Genomic DNA, 21,226 nt, shown 5'->3' on the forward strand with positions numbered 1-21,226 from the left:
TGTCGAGCTTCTTGAGTGTTGTTGGAGCTGCACTCATCCAGGCAAGTGGAGAGTATTCCATCACACTCCTGACTTGTGCCTTGTAGATAGTGGAAAGGCTTTGGGGAGTCAGGAGGTGAGTCACTCGCCGCAGAATACCCAGCCTCTGACCTGCTCTCGTAGCCACAGTATTTATATGGCTGGTCCGGTTCAGTTTCTGGTCAATGGTGACCCCCAGGATGTTGATGGTGGGGGATTCGGCGATGGTAATGCCGTTGAATGTCAAGGGGAGGTGGTTAGACTCTCTCTTGTTGGAGATGGTCATTGCCTGGCACTTATCTGGCGCGAATGTTACTTGCCACTTATGAGCCCAAGCCTGGATGTTGTCCAGGTCTTGCTGCATGCGGGCTCGGACTGCTTCATTATCTGAGGGGTTGCGAATGGAACTGAACACTGTGCAGTCATCAGCGAACATCCCCATTTCTGACCTTATGATGGAGGGAAGGTCATTGATGAAGCAGCTGAAGATGGTTGGGCCGAGGACACTGCCCTGAGGAACTCCTGCAGCAATGCCCTGGGGCTGAGATAATTGGCCTCCAACAACCACTACCATCTTCCTTTGTGCTAGGTATGACTCCAGCCACTGGAGAGTTTTCCCCCTGATTCTCATTGACATTAATTTTACTAGGGCTCCTTGGTGCCACACTCGGTCAAATGCTGCCTTGATGTCAAGGGCAGTCACTCTCACCTCACCTCTGGAATTCAGCTCTTTTATCCATGTATGGACCAAGGCTGTAATGAGGTCTGGAGCTGAGTGGTCCTGGCGGAACCCAAACTGAGCATCGGTGAGCAGGTTATTGGTGAGTAAGTGCCGCTTGATAGCACTGTCGACAACACCTTCCATCACTTTGCTGATGATTGAGAGTAGACTGATGGGGCGGTAATTGGCCGGATTGGATTTGTCCTGCTTTTTGTGGACCGGACATACCTGGGCAATTTTCCACATTGTCGGGTAGATGCCAATGTTGTAGCTGTACTGGAACAGCTTGGCTAGAGGCGCAGCTAGTTCTGGAGCACAAGTCTTCAGCACTACAGCTGGGATGTTGTCGGGGCCCATAGCCTTTGCTGTATCCAGTGCACTCAGCCGTTTCTTGATATCACGTGGAGTGAATCGAATTGGCCGAAGACTGGCTTCTGTGATGGTGGGGATATCGGGAGGAGGCCGAGATGGATCATCCACTCGGCACTTCTGGCTGAAGATGGTTGCAAACGCTTCAGCCTTGTCTTTTGCACTCACGTGCTGGACTCCGCCATCATTGAGAATGGGGATGTTTGCAGAGCCTCCTCCTCCCGTTAGTTGTTTAATTGTCCACCACCATTCACGACTGGATGTGGCAGGACTGCAGAGTTTTGATCTGATCCGTTGGTTGTGGAATCGCTTAGCTCTGTCTATAGCATGTTGCTTCCGCTGTTTAGCATGCATGTAGTCCTGAGTTGTAGCTTCACCAGGTTGGCACCTCATTTTTAGGTACGCCTGGTGCTGCTCCTGGCATGCTCTTCTACACTCCTCATTGAACCAGGGTTGATCCCCTGGCTTGTTGGTAATGGTAGAGTGAGGAATATGCCGGGCCATGAGGTTACAGATTGTGGTGGAATACAATTCTGCTGCTGCTGATGGCCCACAGCGCCTCATGGATGCCCAGTTTTGTGCTGCTAGATCTGTTCTGAATCTATCCCATTTAGCACGGTGGTAGTGCCACACAACACGTTGGATGGTGTCCTCAGTGCGAAGACGGGACTTCATCTCTACAAGGACTGTGCGGTGGTCACTCCTACCAATACTGTCATGGACAGATGCATCTGCGACAGGTAGATTGGTGAGGACGAGGTCAAGTAAGTTTTTCCCTCGTGTTGGTTCGCTCACCACCTGCCGCAGGCCCAGTCTAGCAGCTATGTCCTTCAGGACTCGGCCAGCTCGGTCAGTAGTGGTGCTACCGAGCCACTCTTGGTGATGAACATTGAAGTCCCCCACCCAGAGTACATTTTGTGCCCTTGCTACCCTCAGTACTAGAGTCAAAGACATTATCAATGAGTATATATTATAAATAGTTGTCAGTTGTGGCTCAGTGGGTAACATTCTCAACTCCGAGTCATAAGGTTGTGGGTTCAAATCCCACTCCAGGGACTTGAGCACATAATCTAGGCTGACACTCCCAGTGCTGCACTGTCGGAGGTGCCATCTTTTACATTCACCTGAGAAGGCAGACGAGGCCTCGGTTTAATAAGGCCCTGTATGCCCTCTGAAGTAAATGTAAAAGATCCCATGGCACTATTGGAAGAGCAGGGGAGTTCTCCCCAGTGTCCTGGGCCAATATTTATCCCTCAACCAACATCACCAAAACAGATTATCTGGTCATCACATTGCTGTTAGTGGGATCTTGCTGTGTGCAAATTGGCTGCCCCGTTTCCTAGTAACAGTGACGACATTTCAAAAGTACTTAATTGGCTGTAAGGCACTTTGGGACGTCCTGAGGTTGTGAAAGAGGCTATATAAATGCAAGGCTTTGTTTTTTTTATTATGGGAATTCAAGATTAACAAACTTTGATGAGCTAAATAATCTTTTCTCGACTATAAGTTTTTCTCATGTTGTAATGCTGTATGCATATAGGACCATCCTAGTCCTGCCAGACTGTCTAGCTGCTGTCTGGGGACACAGAGAGGGAGAGATATGTTCATCCGTTCTCCTCAAAAAAGGGTTGGTGATCTCCCATGCATTTCTGCTCCCCCATGGTGAGTTCTGCTATATCTTGTAAACATCTGCAACCAGCAAATGGGAGTGATTTCCTCATCTCCCATGGAGAGCATGTTGAGCAAAACTATGGATAATTCTAATTCCCACTGTTATCTTGGCCTCCTAAGCAACCTCACCATATATCATTCAGCCTTTAGTCAGGGACTTTATTCATCCAATGGGTGTATTTTTGAGAGAGTCCTCATTTGTTGTGATTCCATGGTCAGGCTCCATCCTTGATGTTATGTTCACTATTATTAACGTAATTCTTATTCATGCAGATTCTGCATTTAAACTTAATGAGGTAGAAAGCTAAATAAAAAGTTTGTTCTTAAAAATCCAGGAAATGCTGCATGTATTGCAGTTAAAATAATGACGGTAAGAATGTGTCATTTAGAACATAACACATTTTTATTCGGCATAACCTTATTCATATTCAAAAGAAGAAAATGCACGAATAATAAAACTCCGATGCATCATTAATGCCTAAAAGCGTTTCTCTATAGAATGATGATTCAGAGATCTGAAGCTTATTTGAATATCTGCCTTCTTTACCTGGAGCAGAAAAAGTATAAATGTTTTCTTATGACACAGAAGATCGACTATTAACATATTTTATCGGTTTACATATTTTATACATGACAACTCATTTTTGGGATGCTATTACGTCAGTTCAATATTTATATGTTCCCCAACATTTTTCTATCTTTTCTCTTTCACTTTGTCATCAATCTCTGCCGATATACTGTTTTATTGTGTCCAGATTCAACTTGCAGGGAGAAAATTATGACAGTCCCTCGTCTTGGTAGTAATTTTAAGTCTATAAGAAATCACAATCAGCAACCCAACCAGAACCCACTGAGCTGTGACTGGTAGGCTCAAATAAAAGTCAGTTTTGGGAGGCTGTAACCAATGTCCTATCAGGATAACGAGGGGTTTACTTTTTAGCCAGATGGTCAATAAATAGGAACAGGAGGAGGCCATTCAGCCCCTCGAGCCTATTCTGCCATTCAATTAGATCATTGCTGATCTGTATCATAACTCCATTTACCCCCTTGGTTCCATAACCCTTAATACCCTCACCTAACAAAAATCTATCAATCTCAGTTTTGAAATTTTCAATTAACCCCGAGCCGTAACAGCTTTTTGGGGGAGAGAGTTCCAGATTTCCACTACCATTTGTGTGAAGAAGTGCTTTCTGACATCAGCCCTGAACGGCTTAGCTCTAATTTTAAGGTTGTGCCCCCTTGTTCTGGACTCCCCCACCAGAGGAAATAGTTTCTCTCTATCTACCATATCAAATCCTTTAATCATCTTAAACACCTCAATTAGATCACCCCTTAATCTTCTACACTCGAGGGAATGCAAACCTAGTTCATGCAACGTGTCCTCATAATTTAACCCTTTTAGCCTCAGTATCATTCTGGTGAATCTGCGCTGCATTCCCTTCAAGGCCAATATTTCCTTCCTGAGGTACGGAGCCCAGAACTGAACGCAGTATCTCCAGATGGGGTCTAACCAGAGCTTTACATAACTGGAACATAACTTCCACTCCTTTATATTCCAGGCCCCTTGAAATGAAGGCTAACATTCCATTAGCCTTTTAAATTATTTTTTGTACCTGTCCATTTGTTTTTAGTGATTTCTGTACTTAGACCCATAAATCTCTCTGCTCCTCCACAGTTCCTAGCTCCTCACCATTTAGAAAATGTGTTCAGTGGGTTCTCTGGATTTTATTAATTGATAACCCAAGCACTAAATCTGTGAAAAAACTTCAACTGCATATGCTAGATTACCTACCTTCTATATGGTATTTCCCACTTTCTGAATGTAGTTTAGTTTCCACATAAATAAATGGGCAGGCCATCTGTTATCCGCACATGGCAAAAGCATATATACTATCGCTTTAATTTTCAACAGCCACCAAAATACACTGATTCCCTCAAAACAAGTTTAAAAAAAATTCATTCTCTGGATGTGGGTGTCACTGGCAAGGCCACATTTATTGCCCATCCCTAGTTTCCCTGAGAAGGAAGCAGTGGGCCTTCCCCGCTGCAACCTGTGTGGTGAAGATGCTCCTCCAGTGATATATCATGAGGATGTGTGACCTGGAGAAGTTAGAGGTGCCGGTTTGATACCTAGATCACAGCTGAGGGGGCTGTTCAGTTTTATTCATTTTATTCTTTGTAGCGGTTTGACACAACTGAGGGGCTTGCTGGGCCACTTCAGACAGCAGTTACGAGTCAACATTGGTGTGGGACTGGAGTCACATATAGGCCAGACCGGGTAAGGATGGCAGGTTTCATAAGAACAAAAGAAATAGGAGCAGGAGTAGGCCATACAGCCCCTCAAGCCTGCTCCGCCATTCAATGAGGTCATGACTGATCTTCGAACTCAACTCCACTTTCCCAACCAATCCCCATATCCCTTGATTCCCTTAGAGTCCAAAAATCTATCAGTCTCAGTCTTGAATATTTTCAATGATTGAGCATCCACAGATGTAGAGAATTCCAAAGATTCACAACTCTCTGAGTGAAGAAATTCCTCCTCATCTCACTCCTAAATGGCCAACCCCATATCCTGAGACTGTGACCCCTAGTTCTAGACTCCCCAGCCAGTGGAAACAGCCTCTCAGCATCTACCCTGTCAAGCCCTCTTAGAATCTTATATGTTTCAATGAGATCACCTCTCATTCTTCTAAACTCCAGAGAATATAGGCCCATTCTACTCAATCTTTCCTCATAGGACAACCCTCTCATCCCAGGAATCAATCTAGTGAACCTTTGTTGCACTATCTCTAAGGCAAGTATATCCTTCCTAAGGTAAGGAGATCAAAACCGTGCACAGCACTCCAGATGTGGTCTCACCAAAGTCCTGTATAATTGCAGCAAGACTTCCTTATTCTTGTACTCCAACCCCCCTGCAATAAAGGCCAACATGCCATTTACCTTCCTAGCTGCTTGCTGCACCTACATGTTAACTTTCTGTGTTACGTATACAAGGACACCAAATCCCTCTGAACACCAACATTTAATGGTTTCTCACCATTTAAAAAATATTCTGTTTTTCTATTCTTCCTACCAAAGTGAATAACCTCACATTTCCCCACATTATACTCTACCTGCCATCTTCTTGCCCACTCGCTTAACCTGTCTATATCCCTTTGCAGACTCTTTGTGTCCTCCTCACAGCTTACTTTCCCACCTAGCTTTGTATCGTCAGCAAACTTGGATACATTACACTCGGTCCTTTCATCTAAGTCATTAATATAGATTATAAATAGCTGAGGCCCAAGCACCAATCCTTGAGGCACCCCACTAGTAACAGCCTGCCAACCTGAAAATGACCCGTTTATTCCTACTCTCTGTTTTCTGTCCGTTAACCAATCCTCTATCCTTGCTAATATATTACCCCCAACCCCTTATGAGCCCTTATCTTGTGTAACAACCTTTTGTGTGGCACCTTATCGAATGCTTTTTGAAAATCCAAATATACTACATCCACTGGTTCCCCTTTATCTCCCTGCTGGTTACATCCTCAAAAAACTCCAATAGATTTGTCAAACACAATTTCCCTTTCATAAAACCGTGTTAACTCTGCCTAATCATATTATGATTTTCTAAGTGCCCTGTTACCATGTCCTTAATAATGGATTCCAGCATTTTCCCGACGACTGATGTCAGGCTAACTGGTTTGTAGTTCCCTGTTTTCTCTCTCTCCTTTCTTGAAGTTACATTTGCTACCTTCCAATCCACTGGGACTGTTCTAGAATCTAAGGAATTTTGGAAGATCAAAACCAATGCACCCACTATCTCTGCAGCCACCTCTTTTAGAACCCTCGGATGTAAGCCATCAGGTCCAGGGGATTTGTCGGCTTTTAGTCCCATTAATTTCTCCAGTACTTTTTCTTGACTAATATTAATTACTTTAAGTTCCTCACTCTCATCAGATCTTTGATGCCCCGCTATTTCTGGTATATTATTTGTGTCTTCTACTGTAAAGATAGATACAAAATATTTGTTTAATGTCCCTGCCATTTCCTTATTCCCCATTATAATTTATCCTGTCTCAGCCTCTAAGGGACCAACATTTACTTTTGCTACTCTCTTCCTTTTTACATACTTGTAGAAGCTCCTACAATCTGTTTTTATATTTCTTGCTAGTTTACTCTCATTCTATTTTCTCACTTTTTATCAATGTTTTGGTCATCCTTTGCTGGTTTCTAAAATTCTCCCAATTCTCAGGCTTACTACTCTTCTTAGCAACATTATAAGCCTCTTCTTTTAATCTAATACTATCCTTAACTTCACTAGTTAGCCACCGATGGATCACTTTTTCCGTGGAGTTTTTATTTCTCAATGGAATGTATATTTGTTTAGAAATATAAAATATTTCTTTAAATGTTTGCCATTGCTTATCTACTATCATATCTTTTAATCTAATTTCCCAATCAACCTTAGCCAACTCGTCACTCATACCTATGTAATTGGCTTTGTTTAAGTTTAAGACTCTAGTTTCAGACTTAAGTACGTCACTCTTTCCTTCCCTAAAGGACATTAGTGAACCAGTTGGGTTTTTATGACAATCCAACAGCTTCATGGTCACTTTTACTTATATCAGTTCTTTATTTCCAGATTTTTTTTACACCGAATTCAAGTTCTCAAACTGAACTCATGGTCGCTGGATTATTTAATCCAGGCCTCTGGATTACGAGCCCAGTAACACAACCACTACACAACTGTACCCCGATGGCTGTGCAGGACTTAAGTGAAGTTAGTAGAATGGAAGAAGGGAGCAAGTCTGGAAATCATTTGATAAATCAGTCCTTGAGGATATGAAGCAGAACGCTGGGATTCCATACACCTGGTTCAGTCAGAACTGAGGAGGCTGATGGAGCTGGATCGAGTGGCACGTAGGCAGCTAGCAGGAACCAAAAAGCACAGATCAGCCATGCTCTAATTGAACAGTGGAGCAAGCTCGAGAGGCTGATCGAAGGGCCCACTTCTGGTCCGATGTTCCTATTTGTTTTTGCCATAACCTAGAACCATAGAAAAGATACAGCACAGAAGGGGGCCATTTGGCCCATCGTGTCCGCGCCGGCTCGAAGAACAACCAGGTGCCCATTCTAATCCCACCTTCCACCACCCGGTCTGTAGCCCTGCAGCTTGCAGCACTTTAGGTGCAGGTCCAGGTACTTTTTAAAAGAGTTGAGGGTCCCTGCCTCTACCACCAATTCGGACAGCAAATTCCATACACCCGCCACCCTCTGGGTAAAAAAGTTTTTCCTCATGTCCCCTCTAATCCTTCCGCCAATCAGCTTAAATCTGTGTCCTCCAGTTCTTGAACTCTCCGCTAGGGGAAACAGGTACTTCCTGTCTACTCTATCTGAGCCCCTCATAATTTTGTACACCTCAATCAAGTCTCCCCTCAGCCTCCTCTGCTTCAAGGAAAACAACCCCAGCCTATCCAATCTCTCCTCGTAGCTGCAATTTTCAAGCCCTAGCAACATTCTTGTAAATCTTCTCTGCACTCTCTCCAGAGCAATTACGTCCTTCCTGTAATGTGGTGACCAGAACTGCGCACAATACTCCAGCTGTGGCCATACCTGCGTTTTATACAGTTCCATCATTACATCCCTGCTTTTGTATTCTATACCTCGGCTAATAACGGACAGCATTCCGTATGCCTTCTTCACAACCTTATCTACCTGTACTGCCACTTTCAGGGACCTGTGCACATGCACTCCAAGGTCTCTCACTTCCTCTACCCCTCTCAATATATTCCCGTTTACTGCGTATTCCCTTTTACTGTCTGCCCTCCATAAGTGCATTACCTCACACTTCTCTGGGTTGAACTCCATTTGCCACTTTTCCGCCTACTCCACCAACCCATTGATATCTTCCTGGAGTCTCCAGCTATCCTCTTCACTATCAACTACACGGCCAATTTTTGTGTCGTCTGCAAATTTGCGAATCATGCCCCCTACATTCAAGTCTAAATCATTAATGTATACCACAAACAGCAAGGGACCCAACACTGAGCCCTGTGGCACAACACTGGAAACGGATTTCCATTCGCAAAGACCTGAAGGATATTTCAACTCATCCATCACTTGATGTGTTATTTGACCACCTGTTCATCACCATCAGTCAGTGGTGGTGGTAGTAGAGAGATACGGTTGGATTTCATTGGCACAGGCAAGCTAATTGATAAATGAGAGGGGACTGAGGATGGATTCTTAGTGTACAGCAGAAGTGACAGTGTGAGCAAAGAAGAAACCAGCCAAGAAGACTGGAACCAAGGGATAGCAGATATATTCAAATACCTCAGAACATACCTGTAATTTGAATAACATGGGTGTGTAGCATTGAGTCGATGCTCAGAGTTATCTGAAAGCAAGCAACTGGGAACTTCTGAAAAGGTCGTGAGAACTACATGATTTGTCATTGATTCACCAATACTCGATACATCACCAAGGAATCCCTAGCAAATCATTTTCAAAACACCTCCCCTGTGGCTTTGGGGTCCATGTACATTTTATCAGCCCTCCCTCATTGTTAAATAAAAAACAAACCAATGTGTTCCCTGCTCGAGGCAGAATTTGCAGGGACATTAAAAACCCTATTTAGAGGTTATACAGGCATTGTAATTGTCAAACAAATTGTGCATATAGCCAAAGAAATGAGGAGTCACATGATTCTCTGCCTCGTCTTTCTCAAAATCTGAGGCAGTCAGGGGCTCATTGACATCTGATTATCGCACTTCTGACTTCAATGAAAGTCATTTGAAGCAGTCAATAAGCCAGCAAAGGTCAACATCAATGGTTCCTCCCCTCTGGGCATTCTTATTCTAGACAAAGCCAGTGCTTTAAACAGCTGATACAGGGAATTCATGGAATTGTACTATTCTTGAGTCAGAAATTCCTACTGTTGCTCAATCCCCCTTTAATGAGGAAGGAATTCATTAACCTCCGACCTACCCCAAAACTCAACATTATCCAGTCTCAGCCAAGGCTGAAGAGTTGGGGAAAAAACATAAAAGTCTAAAATGGCCTCCATTTTTAGGTCTGCAATAGTTGGTGACGGGACTTTAGTTAGTTCTGTGGAGTCTGCTGAAGTATTAACCAACGCCAATCATAATGCAAAGAGTGAGGTCTCGCTGGATGAGAATTCAGTTGAAGCTCCTTTAGAGAAAACCATTGCTGATACTGAACTCTGACCACTTCCAATGCAATAATCTGCTCTTGTGCAGGTAGCAATGGGGTTATACTGATGTAGGGCAATACTGAAGTTTGGAGTGAGAGCTGGAGATGGTTTCAAGATTTAGAGAACTCAACAAACCTTCTCCTTGTGAACCAAGGTAGAAGTTAACTTGGGAAAACTTAGGAAAAGCAATGTTTTTTAGGCTGGCTTCAGTGCCCTACAATCAATGCAAAACTTGCTCTTATTTTGTGTAATGCTTAGAAGATTGAACAATGCCATTCTTCTTCCAAAATCATTTTCCAGCCGTTCAAGATGAGAAAATGGTCATGGGAACTTAGTTGGTAATGCAGTCATCCAACATGGGCACCTATACCTAAAAAGACCGTTTGTCAGAACCTGGAGCCTGGATTCACTGGATGAGTTATCCAGGAATGCATCAACTGATGATGAAAACACCACTAATCAACAGATCTTGACAAAAGAACTTAACATGAAAAGCAACAGAATTTGTTCCAAAACTGAAAGTCTAATGCAGAATCAGTGCAATAATTTTACAAAAACTCTGAAATAGCTTTCTAAGTAAATGTGAGCCTCAGAAGAAGTTTTGAATGTGATTTAAAACTTGGTAAAACGTGAAAAATCTCTTTGTGGTGCAGAACTATTTTTCATATTCACAAAGCAGAAATCTATGAATTGTAAAACGTAGGTCAAGGGTGAACTCTAATATATTCACCACCTGCAGTGCTGTGCTCAGGAAAATACAGTTTACTATCTTCACTAAGCTAAAACAGGTATGCTTTAACGTATTTGCAATAATTATCTCTCCAAGGAATGTTATCAATGTTTCCTGCACCTTCTTTAATGACTGTTCCAACTTTTCCTGTGTCTTGGGTGTGCTGCATTTCACTCCTTCATCTCCCACGAGTCTGAAAAGAAGCCCTGCAATTGGAATGAATAATAAAATGACATTAGAAGCCCCTTTGAAACAGAACGGCCATTTTCACAAAAAAATAAGGATGATCCCCCTTTTAAATAATTGGTGTCATTTTCTTGTTATCTCTTTTGGTCAGTAAAAGTACCTGGCAATGGATCCATAAGAAAAATACCACCTTAAAATTTTCGTGCCTTCAAAGGAAAAGAAATATACAGGACAAAATACGTATCAACTGAATGGAATAAAATGGTGAGCTGTCTTAGTGACATTCACCGATGCATACTGCAGTCAAAGTACAGGGGCACAGATTATGTTAAAAGTGTCTCAAACTCCACTAGATTACTTTCATGGAAAACCTGAAGCAAATCCAGTCTCATAAAAACAAAGTAAGGGTTTCTCGCAACAACTCCACACTGTACAGTGGCAGTATGTGGACATGCAATAGTTTTACTATTTTTACAATCAGAAAATTACAAAAGAAAAAAAAAGGGTTTTGGTTATCTCACCCCCTTTCCCTTCTCGCCGAAATCTCACCCCCCCTTTCCCTTCTCGCGACTACAGCCCATATTTGCAGCCCAGAACCCTCCTTACTAGGTCTCTCAGATCCCAGGAACCCTTCTCCAGTACTTACAAACCCTGGGACACCCCTCCCTCAGTGCCTGCAGATCCTGACACCTCAGACAGTGCAGTCAGACCCTTGCCCCAACCCCTCAGTGCTAACACGCCTCAATAACCCCCTCCCTAGTGTTACCAAACCACAAACTCATGCCCAATTCTGACACACCCCAGCACCCCGCTGATTTAAACTCCGGCACCCCACCATTGCTGCCACACCACAATTTGCATATTTAAACAGCCTCTTGCCTGCTTTGAGCAAGGCTACTCGGCCCCCAATTAAAGGCCTGGCTGAAAATTGATTCAGGCAGGCCGATTTTGCTGTCGGTCACCATTTTTCAGGCGAGAAATGGGTAGCCGGCAGTTGAAAATCACTGCTCAAGGTTCCCACAAGTGGCACTGAGGTTGCCATGGTAGCAAACTATACAAAGGCTGTTCTAGTTCTGAGCGATGCCAAGACTGCCCCATTCAGGTCCAGGCAAAAATGAGCCAACAGACATAGTGAGCAGTATCGTTCTCATCAGGCTTACCCCAGATCCTAGAGTTCACCTAGCAGCACTTTGATTTTGACAATCAAAGTACCACACTTTCAACATCAGAAGAACTAACCACAACACTTCGAAGGCTTATAAAACTTTGAATTTTTGCTCCAAAACATCCTGTCCATTAAATATGCACAACAGAAACATGAAAAAGTTTAATTACATTAATACTTTCACATATGTTTCAACGGGCACCATACTTGAATTGAACAGACAACCCGAAGTCAGCTGGCCAGTGAGAAAAATACTCAACTACAAGTAAATCAAAAGCAAAATACCACCGATGCTGGAAATCTGAAATAAAAACAGAAAATGCTGGAAATACTCAGTAAGTCAGGCAGCATCTGTGGAGAAAGGAACAGAGTTAGCGTTTCAGGTCAGTGACCCTTTGTCGGTCATCGACTGAAAATGTTAACTCTGTTTCCTTCTCCACAGATGCTGCCTGACTTACTGAGTATTTCCAGCATTTTCTGTTTTTATTTCAAATATAAGTAAATACATTTCGGGAAGGTAATTACATATATTAATCCAACCTGGGATTCATAACCCACTCAATATTTGCTGTTGCCTTTTATTAGGTTATCTAAACACCTCAGGACTTGCTGTCTTGGCATTTTCCTTTTGGTATATATTGTTCTCGATTGAAACTATGGTTTGGTCCAATTATAAATTCTCAAATCCTTACTGTCACTTTGTGGCCACAGGAAGGGTTTAGGTAAAGTAAATAAAGAGAAACTGTTCCCATTGGTGGATGAGTTGAGAACCGGAGGACACTGATTTAAGGTGAATGGCAAAAGAACCAATGGCGACATGAGGAAAAACTTTTTTACGCAGCGAGTAGTTATGATCTGGAATGCGCTGCCTGAAAGGGTGGCGGAAGCAGATTGAATTGTGGCTTTCAAAAAGTAATTGGATAAATACTTGAAAGGGAAAAATTTGCAGGGCTACAGGGAAAGAGAGGGGGAATGGGACTAACTGGATTGCTCTTACAAAGAGCCGGTATGGGCTCGATGGGCCGAATGGCCTCCTTCTGTGCTGTAATGATTCTAGGTAATAAACAAGTGAATACATAATCATTTTGTGCTAAAAATGTAGGAAGTACTTTGTTAATATTTTAAATATTTGAATAATGTCTGCAAAATGTTTGATGAATTCTCCACAATGTGGTAAAGTAATCTAGAAATTTATCTTATGTGGCCTTGAACAAAACTGCAAAGTTATGGGAAACATCCTGCATAAGATAGTTCTCCTGGTCAGTTACACTATTTTTTAAGAAGGTTCTACTATCTAATTTTAGTGACAGTAACCTTTTAGAAAATTATTGCTGATTAATATGTTTAAACTAAAAGAATTCTAGTAATATTAAAATAACATCTGCCTTAACAAAAATATACATTTATTCAGAATGTACTGCTATTCTGGTATCCCTCAGTCACACACATGTGACTGCTGTTGTGATTTTGTCATGTTACAATGAATTAGCTTCATACAGCTGCTGCTTTTGAAGAGGCCTTGGGCCCACATATCATCCTGATGAAACAGCCCCCAATATTTTTTACGATCTGCTAAACAAAGTTGGAAAAGGGAACAGCAAATATGACCAACTACAAGCATGAAAAATATAGGATGTTATAATTTATAAATGAAGGCTAGGCTAACAGTAGGCATTAACCCCCCCCCCCCCAATGAATTTACTCAATAACCTCTGGGTGGATTTTTGCAGCCACTTCCCTGGGGTGGGAGGTGGGACAAGCGATCCCGCAGCCCATCCAATTGATGTGGTCCGAATCCTGGCCAATTGTCATGGTCAGGGTTCATTGCCTTTCTGTCAGCGAGGTGATGGCGCTTTTGGAGCAGCTTGTCGATCAGAAAAGGACGGAAATCGAGAAGCTCCACGCAAAGCCCAGGTAAATTAAAGCGTGGGGGAGAGAGGTAGTGCCAACAGAGAGAGCCTCGAAAGGTTGGGCATTTCAGGGCTCAGATTATCAGGAAGAACATTAGTCCTTCTCCTGTATCCACAAAAAATCATTTACAAATCTGTTTTCTCACTTTGATGAGTGGCCTGCTGCAAGCCCTATAACTGACGTCATAAGAAAACAACTTGCATGGGCTAACGAGGCTCCCTCCCATCTGTTTCCGGCGGGCCACCCATTTCAAGTATCCAACCAAAATCATGGAGACCCTGGGGTGTCCGGTAACAACTACACTGCTATTTTAATCACGCGACCAACCCGTTCCCAACTGGCAGAGAGATGAGAATCGGCCCCATCGTATTCAGTTGAAGTCTAGGAGTGAGTAAAGGTATCTCGTTACAAAATGCTGCTATAGATTTCAACATGTAGTCCAGTTTATTTTTAAAATAATGTGTTCTGCAATGCTGATCTTGTAGGAAATGCCTGCGTCTTACTATCCTTCTAGACAAATGTTATTATACACAAACATTTAAAATAACTACATACCAGATAAAGACGACAAAAGGTCAGCAGCAAAGTTCAGTCATTGCAGAAACCTCAGGTACTGTACAACATACCCAAATAATTGCTTGTTCATTTAAAATGTTTCAATCCTTATATTCTTCTAATACAGTTCTTCTCTGCCTGCTATGGGTTATGATGCAAATCCGACACAGCATACCAGGGAAGTTTTCAGATCACTTTTCATTTTAAAATGGACAATACATTATATCATCTTGCTGCTCCCAGGCCATCTCTATTCAGTTCATTTCAACTCGCAAAGATCGTATCAGCATACTTAGCAATCAAAACAAAAAGGTATGGAATATTTCTGCACTCTCAAATATAATACACAGCCGACAGACAATGTGATCTTCAGTGTCCGCAGCAAGACTGTGCAACAGACACCTGCTCGGTGTATTATGAGGCGCTGAAATTAGGCCTGCTCAGCTGGACATGCTTGTGGGTCCCAGATCCTGCACACCATTTGAACGCTGGGGCTCATTAAAAGCATGGAAAGTATGTTAATGAAAGCTAGACCCCACCTGAACAGTGCTTCAGACACACAATGCCATATAAAACAGGAACCAAATGAGAGACTCCTTCCTTCAAGTTGGGTCTTCAGTTTTATTGAATTTTTTCATTGCTTATTTGCTGCATTGCTGTTTTTGGAGAAAGGAACTTGCTGAGAGTTCTGTAAAGTTGCACCCCCCCACCTCCCCCCTCCACCCATCTATTCCCTATATCTGTTCCTCCAGGGAACTGTCACTGTTGCTGTTTAGACAGAAGCAATGGGTACTTTCTGGCTAACCCTATCTATTTGTAGGTTTTGGAAAAGGAGAATAACAGAAAGCTTGCCAGACATGTGCATTTGTACCCTTGGAGATCAATTAGGACCCATCCTTACACAGCCAGCCATGTTTACAGGGTCAGACAATCGCATCTGTGTGTTAGGAAAAACCTGCATGCAGAGACTATAGTTCCCCAGAGAGACCATGACTGAACTTTTGTACACTCCTGGAGTCAGGCCTGCAAATCTCTTCAATGACAGGGACTTGTCAATGTGATTGCCATCCTTAAATTTTGTGCGACTGCATTAAGTCATTTTTTGCAGTTTGAAGATGTCTAGAAAGATAATGTCAAAACAAGTCAGCTCAAGAAACGGACAGGGACATTGTAAATGGTCTCCTCTCCGCCTCTCTTTCAAAACTTCCCCCTTTCCTCAAAAGGCCACTCTTGACTCCTCCACCTTTGCAAACTACCTCCATCTCCAACTTCCCTTTCCTCTCCAAAGTCCATGAACACATTGTCACCTTCCAAATCCATGCCCATCTCCACTACAATTCCATAGTTGAATCCCTCCAATCAGGTTTCCGCCCCTGCCACAACACCAAAACGGCCCCAACCAAAGTCACAAATGAAATTCTCTGTAACTGTGGTGCACTATCCCTCCTCAACCTGTGCAGCTTTTGACACAGTCGACCACACCATCCTCCTACAATGCCTCTCCTCCGTGGTTGAGCTCAGTGGCACTGCTTCTCTTTAGGCTTCCACTCTTAGTAATCCAAGGGTGGCCTCGATCCTTCCCATTCAGCCCCACCCCCTGAACCTTCTCTATCTGACTGCAGCCTCTTATACATCTGCCCTCTCCTTCATCACACCACTGACGGCAGTGCCTTCAGCTGCCTAGGCGCTCTGGAATGCTCCTCCTTAACTCCTTCACCTATCCACCCCTTCTCCTTCTTTAATCCTCTCTTTGGCCAAGCTTTTGGTCACCCCTCCCTAATATCTCCTTCTTTTGCTCAGAGTCCATGTTTTAATTATACCTTTGTGAAGCAATTTGGGATGTTTTTCTATGTTAATGGTGCTATATAATTGCAAGTTATCATTGTTATTTATTATTTTATTCCTTCTTTTTGAGGAGAGAAGTGAATTTGAGTGAATCAAGTGGGATTTGCTTTAATTGTTTCTCTGTATTCACCTGCTGTCTGTAAAATAAAGCATCTTATCAATTCGCATTGGGCCTTGTCTCACTGAAATGTTTCTCAATCCGCCTACTGAAAAATTGGAAAAGCACAAATGAGGCATTTGTGAAAGACACAATATTCAGGTCAGATCACATGGGAGTCCTAATGAAAATACTGTGGAGGTTATAAGAGAAATTAGAATGGCTGAAAGGAAATATTAAAAAAAAGATAATATAAAAAGAAATAGCAAGGGCTTTTATGAGCATATAAAAAGTAAATAAATAATTAAAGAGAGGGTAGGACTACTCACGAGAGAAGTGTAGGATCCAGTTGTGGTGGATGAAGGTTTGGCAAAAATAATAAATAAATATCTTACATCGGTGTTTACAAACGACAGTGGAATTGAGAATGGCCATGTATTAGAGGATGCAGAAAAATTGTTAGAAATAACTGTAGAAAAGGAATTGGTTTTGAAAAAAAACAGAACTCAAAGTTGATAATTCACCAGGTCTTTCTGGCATTCTCCAGACTGTTGAAGGAAGTCAAGAGGAGATAGCAACAGCTCTGACCATAATTTTTTAAACCTCCTTAGATACACAAATTGTACCAGAGGACTGGAGGGTAACTAATTGTACCACTGTTCAAGAAGGGAGAGAAGAATAAACCAATTAACTATTAACCAGTTAGTCTAATATCAGTTGTAGGCAAAATCTTGGAGCCCATAATTGCAGATTAAGAGAATGAGCATTTCCGGATGCATGAGGTTATCAAGGGCAGTCAGCAGATTTTTTAATGGTAAATCATGTTTGACAACTGCAAGTGACTGACATTTGGATTTGAGCACAAAGAGCATGAAATAAAAATTTGCTGACAACACAAAAGTAGAGGCTTTGGAAAACACCAAGGAGGACTGTAAAAGACTTCAGAAAGATGTAGACAAGTTTGTGGAATGGGCAGACAGGCAGCAGGTGCAGTTAAACGCAAACAAGTGTGGGTTAATTCATTTGGAAGATAAACAAGCAATGGAAAGCACCGCCCCCCGCCCCACTCAAAAGGTTCAAGGGTTTGAAGCAAAGGAAGATACAAGGTTACAGGGATAGAGCCAGGCAATGGAATTAGTTTTGAATTACTCTAGCAAAGAGCCAGCACAAACATGATGGCCAAATTACCTTCTGCTGTGCTGTAAATTTCCATTATTCCAAGCAACAGCAGTATATATTAGTCAAATCTATGAAAGTGGAGATGGTCTGCGACCACAGGTGCAGAGTTATGGACATCAATGCCTGCTCCCCTGGCAGTTGCCACAAGTCATTCATCTTTTGAGGAGCCAGGAACACTGGACGAATGGCTGCTGTCGGGTCAAGGCTATCCATTGCAGCCATGGCTGTGTACTTCATTGAGAAGCCTAAGGAAAAGATCTGAAGAATGACAAAATGAAGTGCATACATCTACCACACTTTGATGCAGCAGATATTTGTCATCCTTAATCAAGGATTCAAATGACTGGGCGATCAGAGGTTCACTAGAGTACAGGCCTGCAAAGGTGTCCAACATTACTCTTGTCTGCTGTGCAACCTGCAAAGGGCTTTGCCGTTGATCAAAATGGAGAAGACAGGCTTGCTGAATCAGTGACAAAAGAGGGCTGAACCAAGAATGAGAAAATGTATCTGCCAACTAACTGGGCAATTAACAGTGTATTCAGGAAGGCTTTAAACAAATATACCCTTTAGTAAACCTATTGTCTAACTGCATGGGGGTGGGTGTTACTACCATTGCTCCTCCTCTATTATTTGATCCAAACCCTGAATGATCAACCTACAGTTTGCAAACTGTGCAGTATAATTGGGCTGTTAGACTGTCAAATCTTGTTATTGCAAACTTGTATCAACAAAGCAACCATTACATCACGATCTCAAGGTCAGAGTTTCTCTATGGATCAGGAGCGATTATTATATGAGGCTCACAATAACAGTGTAATAAACAAGTTCCACTGTATTATGTATTTGCCTTCTATATGTAAGGAAGTCATAATCCTGGTTTGGATCAATTAGTGGACAGTGGCAAGAAACAATGACCAAACTCTCATCATGGACTCTCACCAATAGTAGACCTGCTCCACAGTTTTATATTGCATTGTCTCAATTTGCTTTTTTCTTTGTAATTTGTAATAGTTCAGTGAAATATACTGGAATAATAAATTTTAAATAGATTTTTACATAAAAATATTCTGTGACACAATAGCCTGTAAATTGCTCAGAGGGGCGAATCAGCAGTGGTCATTCGTCCACTAAGTGTTCCTGACTGCGAGTTCAAAAAACATCAGTGTACTTTCCAGGCTGTGTGAGTGGTGAAAGGATCACTAAGGCCAATCAGCTTGAAGCAAGCCACGCTGTGAGAAGCAGGAAGTGCAGTTCATTCACAAACCTCGCAAACTAAAAACCCGGATGTGCCCAATGAGGTATTACAAAATGACATAGAAAGTGAAATAAAGAGAGGATAAGATTAAAAGACTGAAATAAAAGAGACAGATGGAAAAAGTTGGAAAACAATTTACATTTTTTATTTTAACATTTTTTTTTAAATGTCCAAAAACTATTAAAATCAGGAGTAATGAGACTCCACATTTTTAAAAGTTAATTTTTAATGCCAGAGAGGTTGCTTGGCAGTCATTAAGACTTACCACGCTGTTAAAATTTAGTTTAGACTTAAAAAAAGTGTACCTGTTTTGTGGCGATATTAGTTTCCAGCTGGGCAGGAGAGCAAGTTGGCGCTGGTCCATTGTTTCCATTGATTGCAGCCGACGATGTTCCTTTAGGGCAAAGCTGACAGATCGCTGGTGAACCACGAAGAGCAAATTCCGGATTCCGTGTTTAACTGCGCACGTGCGGTCGCTGGAACTTGCTCTTCGATTTCGCCACGAATAACGGTGACGCTGTTAGGCTCACTGTTATTTTGAAAGGCCCAATTTCCGGCCCAATAACTTAATAAGTAGTGACAAGTAGCGATGATGAAAGTAGTGACAACTTTCATTTTGCAGCTGTACACACTGTCTAGAAGAAAACCAACAGCAAACAGGTTTGTAGTTTGCCTCTGAAGATCCCATTAATACTGACACCTGATTAATTTGGCAAAGGACCCCTTCATTACTGTCCTAAAGCATTAAGTTCACAATAGCTGCATCAGCACAATTCCTGCTACAAATTAGGCTGCCTATAAAACATTCAATATTACTAAAAAAAAGCAAGTCAGAAATCTGGCATTTAAGAGGGTCTATATAGAGCAGGTGTGACAAAAAATCGCTCTGTGATCCTACAGATCAAAGCAGCTAGCTGTCTTGCATTTGTGACCTCATCTTGTTGATTCAAGCGATGGCCTGCTTTCAGTTACTGGCTACAGGCCTAGAACATTCTAAAACATCTTCAAAGCTACAATTCTTAAGCAACAAAACGAGAAGGCTGCTTTTATATTCCTGAGTTCAGAAGGTTGAGGGATGATTTGGGGTGGTGAAAATAGTCTTCGGCAATAGTTCAAAACGAACGATAGGAAATCGGCAGCCCAATTTACACCCCGCCCGATTTGCAGCATTGCTGAAGACCAATTTCACCCCCTTGGTGCTTAAAATGATGAAAGGATTCAATAGGGAAATGCAGAGAAACTATTTCCTCTGTTGAGGAATTCAGAACACAGAATCATAAGACTGGTTACTGCACAAAAGGAGGCCATTTGACCCATCAAGCCTGTGCCGGCTCTTTGTAAGAGCAATCCAGTTAGTCCCATTTCCCCGCTCTTTCCCTGTAACCCTGCAACTTTTTTCCCTTTTAGTACTTATCCAATTTATTTTTGAAAGCCATGTTTGAATCTGCTTCCACCATCCTTCCAGGCAGCACATTCCAGATCATAACCACTCGCTGCGTAAAAAACCTTTTCTTCATGCCGCCTTTGGTTCTTTTGCCAAACACCTTAAATCTGCGTTCTCTGGTTCTCGACCCTTCCGCCAATGGGAACAGTATCTCTTTATTTACTTTATCTAAACCCTTCATGATTTTGAACACTTCTATCAAATCTCCTCCCAATCTTCTCTGCTCTAAGGAGAACAACCCCAGCTTCTCCAGTCAATCCACGTAACTGAAGTTCCTCATCGCTGGAATCATTCTAGTAAATCTTTTCTGCACCCTCTCTAAGGCCTTCACATCCTTCTTAAAGTGCAGTGCCCAGAATTGGACACAATACTCCAGTTCTGGCCGAACCAATATCTTATAAAGGTTCAACATAACTTCCTTGCTTTTGTACTCTATGCCTCTATTTATAAAGCCCAGGATCCCCTATGCTTTTTTAACAGCTTTCTCAACCTGCCCTGATACCTTCAAAAATTTGTGCACATATACCCCCAGATCTCTCTGTTCCTGCACCCCCTTTAGAATTGTGTCCTTTGGACAGGGTAGATGCTGAGAGGTTGTTTCCCCTGGCTGGAGAATCTAGAACTAGGGGACACAGTCTCAGGATGAGGGGTCAGATGTTTAGGACCGAGATGAAGAGGAATTTCTTCACTAAGAAATTATAAATGTTATGTGGTGATTTAAATGAGTGACATTCAAACAGCCCAAGCTCTTGAACCACCTCTATTTCACCCTGCTCCCTCACCTTCCTGCTCTTGCTGCAGACACATGGTCAGTTCTTGAATGGTGGCTTTGTCCATCGCAGACTGCACCCTCAGCTGGTCCAGCTCTTCTCCAAGGTTCATA

The 21,226-nt window shown here is 42.4% G+C and overlaps 1 protein-coding gene across 5 annotated transcripts in view; it reads right to left on the reverse strand.

The window, feature by feature from the left end:
- cntln (centlein, centrosomal protein) overlaps positions 1 to 21,226 on the reverse strand; it is a 366,307-nt gene that overhangs the window by 142,795 nt on the left and 202,286 nt on the right. For all 5 annotated transcript variants that reach the window (XM_067983463.1, XM_067983465.1, XM_067983464.1 and 2 more), the window contains 2 exons: positions 21,126 to 21,226; positions 10,827 to 10,912 (listed from right to left, as the gene is read on the reverse strand). In XM_067983463.1, the coding sequence (XP_067839564.1) occupies positions 10,827 to 10,912; positions 21,126 to 21,226 (187 nt within the window). The remainder of the gene's footprint in view (positions 1 to 10,826; positions 10,913 to 21,125) is intronic.

This window comes from Heptranchias perlo, chromosome 4, assembly GCF_035084215.1.
Source record: "Heptranchias perlo isolate sHepPer1 chromosome 4, sHepPer1.hap1, whole genome shotgun sequence".
NCBI lineage: Eukaryota > Metazoa > Chordata > Chondrichthyes > Hexanchiformes > Hexanchidae > Heptranchias > Heptranchias perlo.